We start from the raw sequence: 13,874 nt of genomic DNA, 5'->3' as shown, positions 1-13,874 counted from the left end.
AGAACAGCCAGGGCAGGTCAGTTCAATCCAGCGGAAAATATTGCACCCAGTGACTCTGTTCTGGACTCCTCTATGCAAGGAAGTCAGGGAGAAAGGAGATCACTGTGTATTAAGCTACAGAAATGGATTAATGTGAAATGCTGCTCTTTGGAGAGAGAGCGCAAGGGCCCAGAGTGCTTTAGAGTCTACCTTATTTCTACTTATTCCATACCAGTCTCCAACGCCATGGAAAGAAACCTGCGGAACGGAACAGCAACAGCTATTGTGCTGAGACTGCTTTACTTGTGGGGTCCTCAAGTTTTGTTGGCACTTGAAGAGCTACAACTGCTTAACTTGAAGATAACGAAGGGGAAAGAAGAAAAAGCAAGAGGGTCCAAAACTATCTTCTCCAACAAAGACTAAGATTTACCAACTGTGTTATCAGGGATCAGATCAGTATAAAAAGTAATCTACCAAATTCCTTACAAAATCAAAGGCAAGGAGAGGTCGCCTCACCATCTCAGTTGGTACCAAGAACAGAGAACAGACTCTGAGAAAGCATGTCTTCAAAGTAATGTACATTGTGGAGGAAGCAGGTGAACACGCAGCAGTAAAAGTGGTCATGCATGAGAGAACCACCATTATCCACTTAAAGCTGCGTGACAACAGTGTAGCCTACAACAGGAGAGTCAATATCTCTGTGATAGCGAATCTATCTATTGAAGAAAAAAGTTAAGGGAAAAATAAATAAATTAATTAATCAAATCAAAGTTTAGTTTTTGTCACCACTTAAGAGCTCTTATTTTCCCTGAATTGGAAAAGATTTCTATGTTCTGTTGTCCAAGAATTCAGACCTAAAATATACAAAGGAATGCTATTGCAATAGCATTTCCCAGTTCTATAGAGAACATCAGAATGAGATTTAGTAACACCATATTTTGTTGCATATCATCTGGGGGAGGAGGGGGCAAGCACTTTCCTAGAGAACATCAAGAATTCCACATAAACTACACAAAAGATTAAGGATCTCAACCGCACATCATCCAACTTCATACCCATTCCAGAGAACAAGCCACACAACTGGTACGCATTCTTTTAGAGGTCAGTAAGTCAGATGTTATGCCCAGGTCCAGTTAAACTTACTAAGTTTAGGTACAGGTTGCGTATCCCAAAACTGGTATTTACGTTTGGTAGCCTCATCAATATTCTTTGCTGGTCCTTGGCATGCAGAGAGCAGCTCCATTGCTCTCTGGATGTCTTGAAGCTTCTGCATTGGAATGGCTGGATTCTGCACACAGACACAAACAGAAGAGGAAGCTTACTGAGTACATTTACTGTGAATAAGTTGTACAAACGTTCATTTATTTTACTGTTATGTGTTCTTTCATGTACTCTTCTCATAATGGTTAGTTTAGGTATAGCCTTCAGAGGCAGACGATGGAAAGTTAAGTGGGCAACAGACAAGCAGCTTCACAAAATACCTAAATAGTTTTGAGTAGCACTTGCATTTAACCATGAAACTTCAGCGTTTTTAACACAAATACTGCAGTATTAAGGCAGGGTACCAGTATCACAATAAAAAGCTTCTTACATTCCCTGCCCTCTCCCCAGTAAAATTCAATAAAACAGCAAAAAGCAGATCAGCTTAGATATCTAACAATCTAAAGATACCATTGGTATGCACAGAGATGTTTGAAGTTGTACTTTACACACACAGTATAAAATATTTAAATTCACTATGGTTCAGTATTTCAGGTACACTCTATTGCTACAAATACCCACTTTTTAACCTTAGTTACATTGTATCTGCCTTCTATTAGCTTACAATTATCACAGTAGGTACCTTACCACATTGTATCACGTGTAGGAGTTAACCATCTTGCTGCTAACCCCAAGTGTGCCAACACTCACAAATAAAGATAATTTTAACTGATAGAAGCAGACAGGCATAAAATAAACCAACTTTCCACTTAAAAGTTGAAAAATCTTTATAGAAAAGTTATTTGAAAAGCATAAAACCTAAGGCTATGCATTTCTAAACTGAGCTCTTAGAGCCTCACTTTTGATCACTCTGAGTAAGTGTAACTGGAATGAGAATTTTACCTGCATAAGAAAGTACAGAGGAATAAAGGTAAATGACTTTAAACCTAAAGGGATTTTTCTCTCTCTCTTTTAAAATCTATTTATTTGTTTTGGTTTGTTACCTCCCAAGTGGTAAGTCCTGTTCGGAGTCATCCTAACAGTATGCTTGTACTCAGGTTTTTCCAGGTCGCAGGGCGATAAATACATTTGAAGGAATACTCTCAAATGGATTGGAAAATTTTAAGCAATTCTCTGCATAGAGATTTCAAGTCAGATTTTTTTTTTTTTTGGTGGTTTGAAGAACCACCATAAATTAAATGTAATAATGATGCAAAGCTTCATTTGGATGGGCATCTGCCTCTAGTATCTGCAGTCACAAAGGAGTGAAACTCCTTGCCTGTAGCTCAAGCAGGCCATCATTTTCTATTTATAATAAAAACTTGTACTCTCCAAACATTATGTAATTTCTTTCATTAAGTATTGCAAAATTTCACCTGTGAGCATGTTTTAAACATCAGTCATCTTAGTTGTGAATTAACATATTTACACACTTTAGAGCAATACTATTGCACCATAAAAATCCTGCCCTATTTCCAGATCCAGATTACAATGACATAAGTCACTTTTCTCAGCTAAAAATCAATTTGTCTATTACACACTGGCCTGATACAAATACTTCTAAAGGCACTAAATAAACTCTGAAATCTTATCAATAGATTATGAAATAATACATAAATATTGACATACTGTAGTTTACTTTGTATATGTTCTTCTACATTAAGAAGAAAACAGAAGATCTGAAAAAAGAGATAATAGGTTCCAAAAAGATTTTACTAGGATATATAAAGTAAAAAGTTCATGTTCTGGTACTAAACACAATATGCCTAGGGACATCAGGAGGAATCTCCTTTCCTTTCAACATGTTCAGAGATTGGCCTGGCTAAGAAGCTTACTTTCAATGCTTTTTGTTCTCCTTTAATGTAAAGCATGAAAAACCTGCACAGACCATCACATGAATTAGAAAGATGAGTGACTTTGTTTATGGTTTGGGGAAGTATCTCCTCACAGCACAAGATGGCACCATTGTGCAACAGGGCTGCAGTACACAATGGGTTTTTTTGCCTCACTTTTGGTGACAAGATCTGATCTCAGATCTTTAATGTCCCGGAGTCTTCTAGCAGAGTCTGTGGCACTCCCATTACCCACAGTAGGAGAGAAAGTTAGGGATCACTTAGCAAGCTGAGGTCCCTAAGAACTGACTGGATGCATCTAAGGGAACTGGCTTATGTTACTGCAGCTGGCTTCTATCAAGTTTAAATGGTTACAGAAATTGGTGGAGGTTTCTTATGACTGGAGAAAGGGACATGTCACATCCATCTTCAAGGCGGCAAGGCACAAGATTTTGAGAACTCAGGTGATAATACTGTTTAATGATCTGGATGCGACTTAAGAGTGCTTTCTCTGTAAGTTCATAGATGATACCTAGTTGGGAAGAATGGTTGACACGTTTGACTCTAGAGTGCTATTCAAAGCTACCATGACATACCGGAAACAGGAGCTTCATGAAGTTTGACAAAGACAACGCAAAGGCCTGCATCTGGGACAGAAAAAGCCCAGGCAATGGCAGAGGGCAGCATGGACTGGCTAAGGAGCAGCTGCTAGGAAGTAGCTTTGCAGAAAACAACTTGGAGGTCCTGCTGGGCAGAGCTGAACATGAGCCAGCAGTTTGCTGGCCAGCAAAGAAGGACAGCTGTATACTGCGTTGTACCAGTAAGACTGGCCAGCAATCATGAGGAGTGCCACTCTAAGCACACAACGTAGAATAAGAATATGCTTCCACATTTGCAAAATGCATCATGCCAGAGAAATGGTGTGCAAGACTAAGGTGCTGAGGACTAAAATCTTGCACATGAAAATAAAAAAAAGTGAAGTAGCTTCCTTTTAATGGAATTAGAGGCAACACATGGAACAATAAGTTTGGTCAGCAGGGAATGAAGGAACTCGCAGGATACTGCAGCAATGAACTGTATCTTTACGTTAACATTAAAATTGACCTCACTCCAACTGTAAAGGGTTTGAGGTTACCTGGTTATCGCTTGCAAACAGTCTCCTCATATTAGTAATTCATGCCATGCGCTTTATAGAAGCACAATATCAGAACATGGTGAGATCAGAAAGAACTCAAGACTCTACACATGTTAAAGTGTCCCCTGTGTCAAACGTGCCCATTCAAAGCAATGGGGGTGACACAGAGAAGATCTAGAGGTTCAGCACAAAAATCCATCAGTATGTTAACAAGCCAGAACACAACTATTTTACCTAAAATTAGTTGCTAGCCCCAATGTACTTGACAAATCTTACAGGATGAATAGTACTACCAGTACAACGGTATAACTTTCTCCACATTAATCTGATAAAGCAAATACAACTACTTCAACACGCTCAAAGGTCCATAAACTTTCTTATCATCATGTTATAAACTTCTCAGGCTCAGATTTCTCTTGAGATAAAAGCTGTATGTTAAAAAGCCACCACGTCATATTATTCACCATTCATTTAGAACATGGTAGTCAAAAGCGCATAGACAATGCTAAGCCCACAAAGATTGTACATCTCCTCTCATAATTTTGCATTCTTGTTTACAGCGGAGACCTTTCAGATGGCAAAAAGTTTCTTCAGTCTGTATCTCCATGTTAGAGATTAGTACTTCTTATGTAAGATGACATGCTGCTTCTTTGCCCAAACGAGCCTCTGGTTAGCACAGCAGGTACACCTTCCCTCCTACTGCTGACGCTTGCCATGAGATAGCATTATGCTGTACCAGCTACTGAAACTGCACTAAGCCAACTTACATGGTGACTAAACTAAAGGCAATTCATCAAACACAAAGTCTATTTAAAAGCATTACCACTGCAGATTAAGATTCCCTGCAACGAAGCTGTCACTAGCCTGAGTTCTAACTGCTGGTAAAGAAAGACAAAACATTGCCTCCTCTGCTTTTCTCACAGTGCACCACCGTGGTGGTGACAATGACTCTCCAGCTAACTTCGTACAGGCTGCAAACAGCAGGTCTTACCTTGCTTCTGTCTCAACTCAGGACAGTAACTACTTGCTTAATTCTGATGCGCTAAGGCAGAACTACCAACTCGCTTTTACAAAAAGCAACACATATATTAAAATTAAATCAGAAAGCAAGCACAAATTAAAACAGAACCAGGCTCTCACTTTTGAAGGCTGCTGAATTTTAATCTCCTGGGAGTCAGATGCAGAATCTGATTTGGTGCCTCCAGAATTTGGTTTCTCCTTTTTCCTCTTCTGCTTCTTTTTCTTCTTCTTCGCTCCCAAATCCCCTCCAGGACTTCTGCCAGAGATTCAGAGAACGTGCAATGAGAAAAATCAGTACTACCAAGCTTAAAATTAAAAAAAGTTAAATACGGAAAAAACCAGCATTTTAGTATGAAATATCTACCAGCAGTTTGAATGTGAAGGAAATGCAGGGGAAAGGAAGGAAAGGGGGAACTGAGAGCACTGATAAAAAGCTTCCTGCAAGTGCTTTCTAATTTATTTCATACTCAGACCCCAGCACAACCAGGCATTTTGACACACTACTGTCAAATTGTGACTATCTAACAGCCAGTGCTCTTCTCCAGGCTATTACTAGGCAAAACCACAAAGCAATCAAATTCAACAGAGTTTGGAGGAAGTCAGGAAAGTGCAGGAACCGATGAAAGTAACCTCCCTGGAAATTCAGTAACTATTAGTGGCCCGATATTTTTTCCCCTTCATGCTCAACCATCAGGGACATCCGAATTTGAGAAGAACCCAAACAGAAACACTCTGTTTTCAGGAAATTTGCTTCTAACTTAAGCAGTGATAAAAATCTTGCTGAAATCTCAGTAAGAAACAAAAATATTTGTGCTTTAAAACAATAAGTAGAATGGAGTCAACTTTAATAATAAAAAAGCCCCAACAAAGTATACATTGCCCTTGCAGATTCTGACATATTTTGGATATTGATAATACAACTCATTTCTTCTTTAAGGAGATTCTAATTTAACAAATCATCAAGATATAGAATCAAGATTAGATTAGAATTTGCAAAGTGTGCGAAGTGTTGGCAGCTCTCAGACAAAAGGCAAATAGGAGGCACTGAGTCAGTTAACACTGAATCCTCTTCAAGAGGTTAATTTCCCAGCAAAACCATACATACATAATGGAGGTCAAGACAGATATTGGGGTCTAGGACTTGGGTATTTTTCACTGCAAAAGAAAAAAGTCAATGCCACAAACAACTGTTTATTTTAGTTTTAGAGGAAAAAAAAAATCAGATATGACACTGGCAAACCAGAAGAAAGAGAACTCAGAAGAACTTAAAGTTGTTAAGATCAACACGTTTGCAAGGGCCAGGTTATTCACTGTAACATGCTCACTTTCAAGATTACAACGCGCAGCCTTAGCATCTATACTAGAGCTGAAGTCGGCAACTGGGAGGCGAAAAGCCTGCAATTAATCAAACGTGCAACTAAACAAAGACTCATTTTTGTGAGATCATTACTGTTCTCTAGAACAGCTAGTAGCGAAAGATTGACTCAAGTAAGTCCTTAACATTCACAGTTACATTGGGTTAATCTATGCTCCCAGAAAGAGAGGAGAGAGTTATAAATGCAGGACCCTCTGGGACGGGATCAAGTTGTTACTCAAAGGACAACAGTATAGCAGACCAAATACTCACACAGAAGAGAATTTGTACTATTTACTAGAAGTCTGCAGAAATAAAAGATGGAGTTGTATCTCTCAGGCAGGGAGAAAATTTTATGTTACACAATGAAGCTACTGCCTGATCACTTAGATGATTCTGTTAACGATTTCTATACTCTCAGTTTAAAACAATCCCATTTAAATCTATTTGAAGGTCTGTATACCAAGCTGACATTTTCTACAGAATCTAAACAGAGAACAGACACAGAGGCCTGGCAACAGGTTATAAAATATGAGAAAGTAAAAAACCAAATGTGCACAAGAACTAGGACTTTACCACCTCTGGCAAAACAGAGATAAAAATACTAAGGAAAGTGATTTCACCGGTGCTAAGATTCATTTAATGAGGTACTTTTGTACTTTTTTGAACTGTCTACAAACTTTCCTCTTTTCCTCTCACATACAGCAAACAAATGATGCCACTGTGTCCTTGAGCTGACTCCCAAGGGCTTTTTGGGTTGAAGACGAGTCTGCCAGGAGTTTCAGCAAACTCCGTTGTTGAACAGATGTCCTCAGCAGGCCCTGAGCCCTGAGTTGCACTGGTGCCGCTCACTTGTCTTCTTGCCTTTCAGCAGGAGCTGGCCCCAGTTACACCACAGGGGAATTCTACTCACTGGGATTACCTGAGGGTCAATGTTTTATTTAGTTTGATGAAATAATGAACGACTGTACTCAAAAGAAGTTTGGCAGCTATGGAGAAAAAGAAACTTTGCCAAGCTTTACCAACTTTATCCCCAGTTAAACTGTACTTTTACCAGGATAATCTTAGTTTATTCTTTGACCAGCTCTAGGTCTTTTTCCTACAGAAATGCTTTTTTTTTTTTTTTTTTTTTTTTTAGCTGGAAAAGAGGGAAGGAGGGACTAAATTGCTGTAAAAGACAGACTGTTCAAAATTACTCATTTTTTAAAATATTCCCAAATGTCAGTCCTCGGTTTATGGCCTTTAGATTTAGAGCTTCCTAAAGCTGCCTCTTACAAAATAAATACTAGTATCTCTGTCTGACAGGTTACCCAGGGAATGTTCAGAGCAGTTATTTATGCACAGTCTCCTCCTTGGATCAGTCTTTTTTTTACTGTTACAGTCCACAGAATGTAAAAAGAGAGTCTAAAGAGAGATCCACTTGTCCTTCAACTCTTTAGGCACGCCTGCAACCCCAGGATTTGGCAGCAGGCAGCACGCAGAAACTTCCACTGAGTAAACAGGTTTGTCCAACACAAGTTACAACCAGAGACATCAAGTAAATTAAGGCAAAAGCAAAATCAAAACATCTCAGGACTTTTTGTCCTTCTCATAATCTACCTTGAAAAGAACCGAAAGCTCTAAAACTGGGAATGAGAATGACTGGGAAAGGAGGAACTTTGTTGCTCAACTTGTAATTACACTGGACACGACAGCACAAAGGATATGCAAAGGTAACAAGATTAAAAGCAAAGACTCACATTAAAAGCTTTTCTCTTAATTAAACCTTCCTGTGTGCTGACTAATCAGAGTTCTCCTTTCTGTAGTCAGATAAACCTGTATGATGACACCTATATGATGACACCATGAAATATATCTCACTCTCAAAGGTTGGGGGAGCGGAGGGGGCAGGAAATAAAAATTTCCCACTTCCGTGAAAGCTGACCTTTCAGCGTTAAGTCTCTTTTGCTGAGCTACCCTGCCACCATTGAAGCCATACACAGAGCACAGGTCCCAGGCAGGAAGCAGGAAAAGGACAGGCAGCTCAGCTTGATGCTACATCTAACTGCCAGGTCAGGAAATGCAACTTTTTCACGCATCAGATCAATTCATCTGCCCCAGTCCAGCCCACCACACAGACCACAGCTGGTTATACTGAGAAAAATACTCAACGTTAGACTTGGGGAAGACTTTGACTGTGTCAGTTTAGTAGAGAGATGCTTATACCAGGAGTACTTTACTGGCAGGAGGGTGAGCCTGTATCTAAGCACGGACATGGTCTAAGATAATTTTAACTGCATCCACGATGATGGTTTTGTCAGTCTGATGAATAAGAAAGAAGTGAGGCCAGCACAAAAGCGATGTCCAAATCAAAATTCAGCTGAGGCAAAAAGAAGAGTCAAAAGACCTCATTCTGCCCAAAAAAAGACTTAACATTGCTACAAAAACAGGCGTGGATATGACAGAGACAGTTACTTAGGCCCAGTTTTATGATTTTGTCTGCAAGTTACAAATGCAAGCCCATGATCCCACCCACATACCTTCCACTTATGTACACACATCTGGTGTTTTGCATAAATGTGAAAAAAAGGCTTTTGCTTCTCCCTGCATGTGTTGGTTCGGGGTTTTTTTTAAACCAAAAAGTGGGGATACTTAATGTATTTGGGGAGGAGTGTGGCAAAGGCAGAGAAACTTACTTTGTGGAGCTCTGAGCAAAATCATGAAAAGTTGAGGTGGAAAAATCAGGAGGAGCATGACAGTCACCCTATTCAGGTGGTCAAACTGTTTTGGCTCCCTTGGTTTTGATTTGGGATTATCTTTCCCACTGAATATTCGTCAGTGTTATTTTAATTGCCTTTTCAGACACTAAATTCTGCTTTAGCAGAGACAGCTTTTTGTAATATCAACATCTGTTTTAAATTACATGGAATGTGATTTTAAGTTAGCCATTTCTCAAATTTAAAACCAAACATGTACTTCAGACGTTTATTTTTAAGCTGCAAAGGCCTAGACCTGTGTGGGATTTTTGCCTTCACAGTATTTTTTCTCTCTCTGTGAGTGTCATGGTTTAACCCCAGCCAACAACAAAGCCCCACATCCGCTCGCTCATACCTCTCTGTAGAATGGGGGAGAGAATCAGAAGAATAAAAGTGAGAAAACTCGTGGGTTGAGATAAAGCCCGTTTAATAAGTGAAGCAAAAGCCGTGGACATAAGCAAAGCAAACCAAGGAATTCATTCGCCACTTCCCCTCAGCAGGCAGGTGTTCAGCCATCTCCAGGAAAGCAGGGCTCCATCACACATAACGGTTACTTGGGAAGATAAACGCCATCACTCCAAACGTCCCCCTCTTCCTTCTTCTTCCACCAGCTTTATACACTGAGCATAATGTCATATGGTGTGGGATATCCCTTTGGTCAGTTGGGGTCAGCTGTCCCAGCTGTCTCCTCTCCCGGCTTCTTGTGCACCACCAGCCCACTCACTGGTGGGGTGAGACGCAGAAAAGGCCTTGACTCTGTGTGAGCACTGCTCAGCAGTGACTAAACATCCCTGTTATCAACACTGTTTTCAGCACAAATCCAAAACATAGCCCCATGGTAGCCACTCTGAAGAAAATTAACTCTATCCCCGCCAAAACCAGCACAGTGAGTAAGTGAGGCTGCAAAACTACATTTCTGAAGACGTTACACAGAGCTTTTTGATCACAAAAATCAGACCTTATGTATATGGGCAAGACTCCAACAAATTTCGAAGTAGTATTATTTATACTAGGGGTGTCCTCCGTTCAGAAAAAAATGGAGGATTAGATGGAAAGGGCTTTCTCACTGCTATATTAGACAATCATCACTTCAAGAGAACGAGAAGGTCCTGACCAGAAGGGCTTATGTCCTTCAAATTCCACTTACTAATCAACTACCTCTACTAACAACCTCTCTGGATGCATCGCAGATTTCATTTGCATACATCTCACTACTTAGAAATGCAAGTTTTTTGAGCATGAAAACCTAGTAGCAATGCCTTAAAACTTAACCCAACAGATATTCCTCAGAGCTCTGCATATTTCCTCTGCCTGTTCCTTCAAGTCTGTAAGTCTGTACTCCAAGATGTAAATCTCACTTGCTAAAACTGAGCGCTGCCCCCAGTACCTTCAAAATATTTATTTTTCTAAAAAATCTAAAGGTAATGCTGATTATAAAGTTGCCATTTAACAATAATCAAAAGAGTATACTAATAAAACATTCAAAGTAAATCATTTGTGAGGGTTGGAGTGGTTGTTTAAAGGTCATACTTTTTCCTCATCTATTTACTAAATGTTCTGTGCCCAAAGCCTTTCTGCTGTTGAGCATAAAAAGCTATTTACACTGAACTGAGAGACCTTACAAAACTAGGCTCAGTAGGGTGGATTCAGGTGCAATAAATACAATTTTTTCTCCATACACACTAACAAAGCTATTTTGTAAACAACACTTTATTATGAAACAGAACAAGTACAGCATAATGCATCTAGCAGGAGCAAGCTGCAGACACAGAATAGGAAAACAGCAATGAGTCACACAACATACATAATCCTGAATCTAAAAAACAGGAGCAGAAACAGAAGACAAAGACATTTGCATACTTGAGAGCTATAAAATGGTATTTTCTGCTGCAGTCATTCAGTGCTCAAGCACATTAAAAAACAGCAACATTTTTTAACATTTCAAAGGTGTATATACATATACAAACCATAGGTTTTTGTGGTCAGTATTATAAGGACCTATCTTCAAATGCCAAGAAAGAGCTTGGAAGTAACTTCATTTACAAAGCAATCCTACTGTAGACTGACACTCAACACATATTTTACCTCATTCTCAAAAAATGAGCGTTAAAATAGCATGAGATTAAATACTGATTGTCAGCAATGGAGACCATTCAGAATTTAGCAAGTCAGTCACTATCTCAAGTAGTAAGACTGCTCATAAACTGCTTAGGTATATAGAACATAGTCTAAAAGCTCAAAGCAAACCTTAAAGCTACCTCAAAAACTAATATACTATGATCGGCAGAAAACAGGGAATAATTAAGCTCCTGTTACCATGGGTTAATCTCTCAGACCAAGAGTAGATCTTTGTGTTTGCTGTAATGTAAGATTTTCCTTTTCGTTTGATGGAATTTGTTTGAATACTTCAGCCTGCAGACCAACAGCAGCAAACAAGATTCTCAAAGATTACAGGAAAATAAAGTAATTCAAAAGTCAGTATTAGACTTCATGCATGAGAAACATGACAGAAGAATGATACTAATACTTAGAGGCTTTTTCTACTGGAATGATCTACCTACCACTAATTTAATTAAATGTCCTATTACTTGGAAGCATTCACTTTCTTATTCAGAGATGAATAAAGCAGCTTCTTTGAAATACTTATTCAAATACATTTGGGATATCCAACAAAAACAAGTTTTGGGTAGAACAGCATACAGCCCACAACTGCAGCAGTCGTCCCTCAGAGCTCAGCGAGATACAAGTTGGAGAAGAGCAGCAAGCTGCAATTTGGAACAGATCAAAGTGCAATTCTTTGTTCCCAGCTGCTTCTTACACACTGCTTCTGCACTCGCTGTCACAGCAGCCTGAGTGCGTAGCCGCAAGCCCAGCTACACTGCAGAGGGCAGCTACAGCTCGGTCACGCACACAAACAGAAGAGGAAACTGGAATAGGAATAAGGTACAAATGAATTCTAGACAGGCATCACCCAGCTATCACGCAATCTGGCCTGGCACATCAGATTGGCTCCTACGGAGAGCAATAAATAATCATTCTCTGTTCCTAGTGGTGTTACTTTCACATATTTGGGAATCCTCAGCTGTGCCATATTTACACAAACAAACGTAACAAAAAGCCCGAAGATAATTCAACATTATTTTGTCCCTTTTTAATATCTCAGATTTATATTATTATAACTGCTTTTGACACAACTATTTTAGCATGCATGCCATGAATTCACTGACAGAGCAGCAAGTGTTGAAATTTTCCCCTTTCCTGCCTTTTAGACAAGTCAGTCCTCCTAAGTCTCAGATTTCTCTTGCCACATTCAAACTGCAGAGGTGCTTGTTGCCAAGCAAATCCTAGGGGCAGGAAACAACAAACAGCATACGTCCTCAAACATCAGTCACCTACAAAAACGCTCTCAACTAGATGAATCAGAAATTCATGAGGAAGGTATTCGTGTAGCCGGGTATACATTAACCTATTTCTATTTTAGGTTACTCCAGTCACTCCCGGTTGCAACAACAAAGCGTTTTCTCTGCAATCACATTTTCTAACCCCTCAAAAAAGTGAAAAAAGTAAATTTAAATGAAGCTGATTTTAAAAACATGTTCTGCCCACTTCCCACTGCCCCAAAAGCCCCCAGCTGCAGAGCAAGCCGGACCCTTGGCACCTCATGCCAGGACAGAGCCCCGCTGCAGGCAGCCCAACACCAGCTGGGTGCAAGGGGCTGCATTTATGCCGGCTGCTCCTCAAGCAACTGGAGACAGCGCCTGATCTGCAGCGTGGGAAGATCTAAGATGCAAGATTAGCGGAGAAGGAACTACAACAGAACAGCAGCGTTTGCTCCGGCTAATGCCTTGGCAAAGCACACGGTCTGCTCTCCACAGCGCGCGGATTTGGAGGGGACGTCGAAGAGGAGCGTCTGCAGGACAGAGGGACACAGACGATGCCTGGACAGGTCCCCGGGCCGGCGAGGGGAGTGTGTGAGGGGTGTGCGTGGGTCTGTGGGTGAGGGCCGAGCCCGGGGAGCCGCTCAGCTGGAACCAAACGAAACAAACAAGGGAGCACGGGGGGCACTTCCCCTCAGCGCCGTGACCCACCACGGGGGGCTTCCTACCCGCCGAAAAACCCAAGAAAAGCCCTCAAATCGTGAAACAGCACAGACAACAAAGCACGATTTACCTTCCGAGGCCCGCTTTTAAGGCCGGTGTCTAGCGGGGAAGCGCCGGCACCGCCGCCCCCCTCACCTCAGGACCGGGGGCCTGGCCCCCCGCCTCTCCCTTCGGCGGAGCGAGGGGCGCTGAGGTGGGCGGCAGGGCCCTCCCACGCCTGCCCGCCGCCAACTGCGGCGGAAGGCGGCCCGGGAGGGGAGTGCGGGGTGCCGCCGGCGGGGCCCCCTCAGCCGCGGGCGGCACACGCGCAGGCGCCGCGGAGAAGCGCCGGGCCGGGCCGGGCCGCGCCATGCAGGCCGCTCGCCCGCCGGCTGACAGGAAGGCGCCTCGCACGCCCCTACCCCGCTGTCCGCCCCGCCGCAGAGCCCGCTCCGGGCGGCGAGGGGAGCCCGGCCCGGCCCGCGCCGCGGCCGCGCCTCCAGCTTACCCCTGCCGCGGCGGCAGACGCGGGGGCTGCCT

At 41.7% G+C, this 13,874-nt stretch overlaps 1 protein-coding gene and 1 long non-coding RNA gene across 2 annotated transcripts in view; both read right to left on the bottom strand.

Annotated features, from left to right (window-relative positions):
- The window catches only part of NMT2 (N-myristoyltransferase 2), a 30,505-nt gene that overhangs the window by 16,319 nt on the left and 312 nt on the right, over positions 1 to 13,874 (bottom strand). Inside the window, exons 2-3 of the mRNA XM_086742237.1 lie at positions 5,287 to 5,422; positions 1,123 to 1,267 (exon numbers count right to left, since the gene is read on the bottom strand). Coding sequence (XP_086598363.1) covers positions 1,123 to 1,267; positions 5,287 to 5,422 — 281 coding nt within the window. The remainder of the gene's footprint in view (positions 1 to 1,122; positions 1,268 to 5,286; positions 5,423 to 13,874) is intronic.
- On the bottom strand, positions 9,662 to 13,640 carry LOC147601605 (uncharacterized). Its single transcript, XR_015257841.1, has 2 exons — positions 13,426 to 13,640; positions 9,662 to 9,978 (listed from the first exon to the last, which is right to left on the bottom strand). It is a non-coding gene; the product is annotated as an uncharacterized LOC147601605 (long non-coding RNA).

Source organism: Chlamydotis macqueenii, chromosome 2, assembly GCF_036417535.1.
Source record: "Chlamydotis macqueenii isolate bChlMac1 chromosome 2, bChlMac1.mat, whole genome shotgun sequence".
NCBI lineage: Eukaryota > Metazoa > Chordata > Aves > Otidiformes > Otididae > Chlamydotis > Chlamydotis macqueenii.
This window is presented reverse-complemented; position numbering and strand designations above follow the sequence as displayed.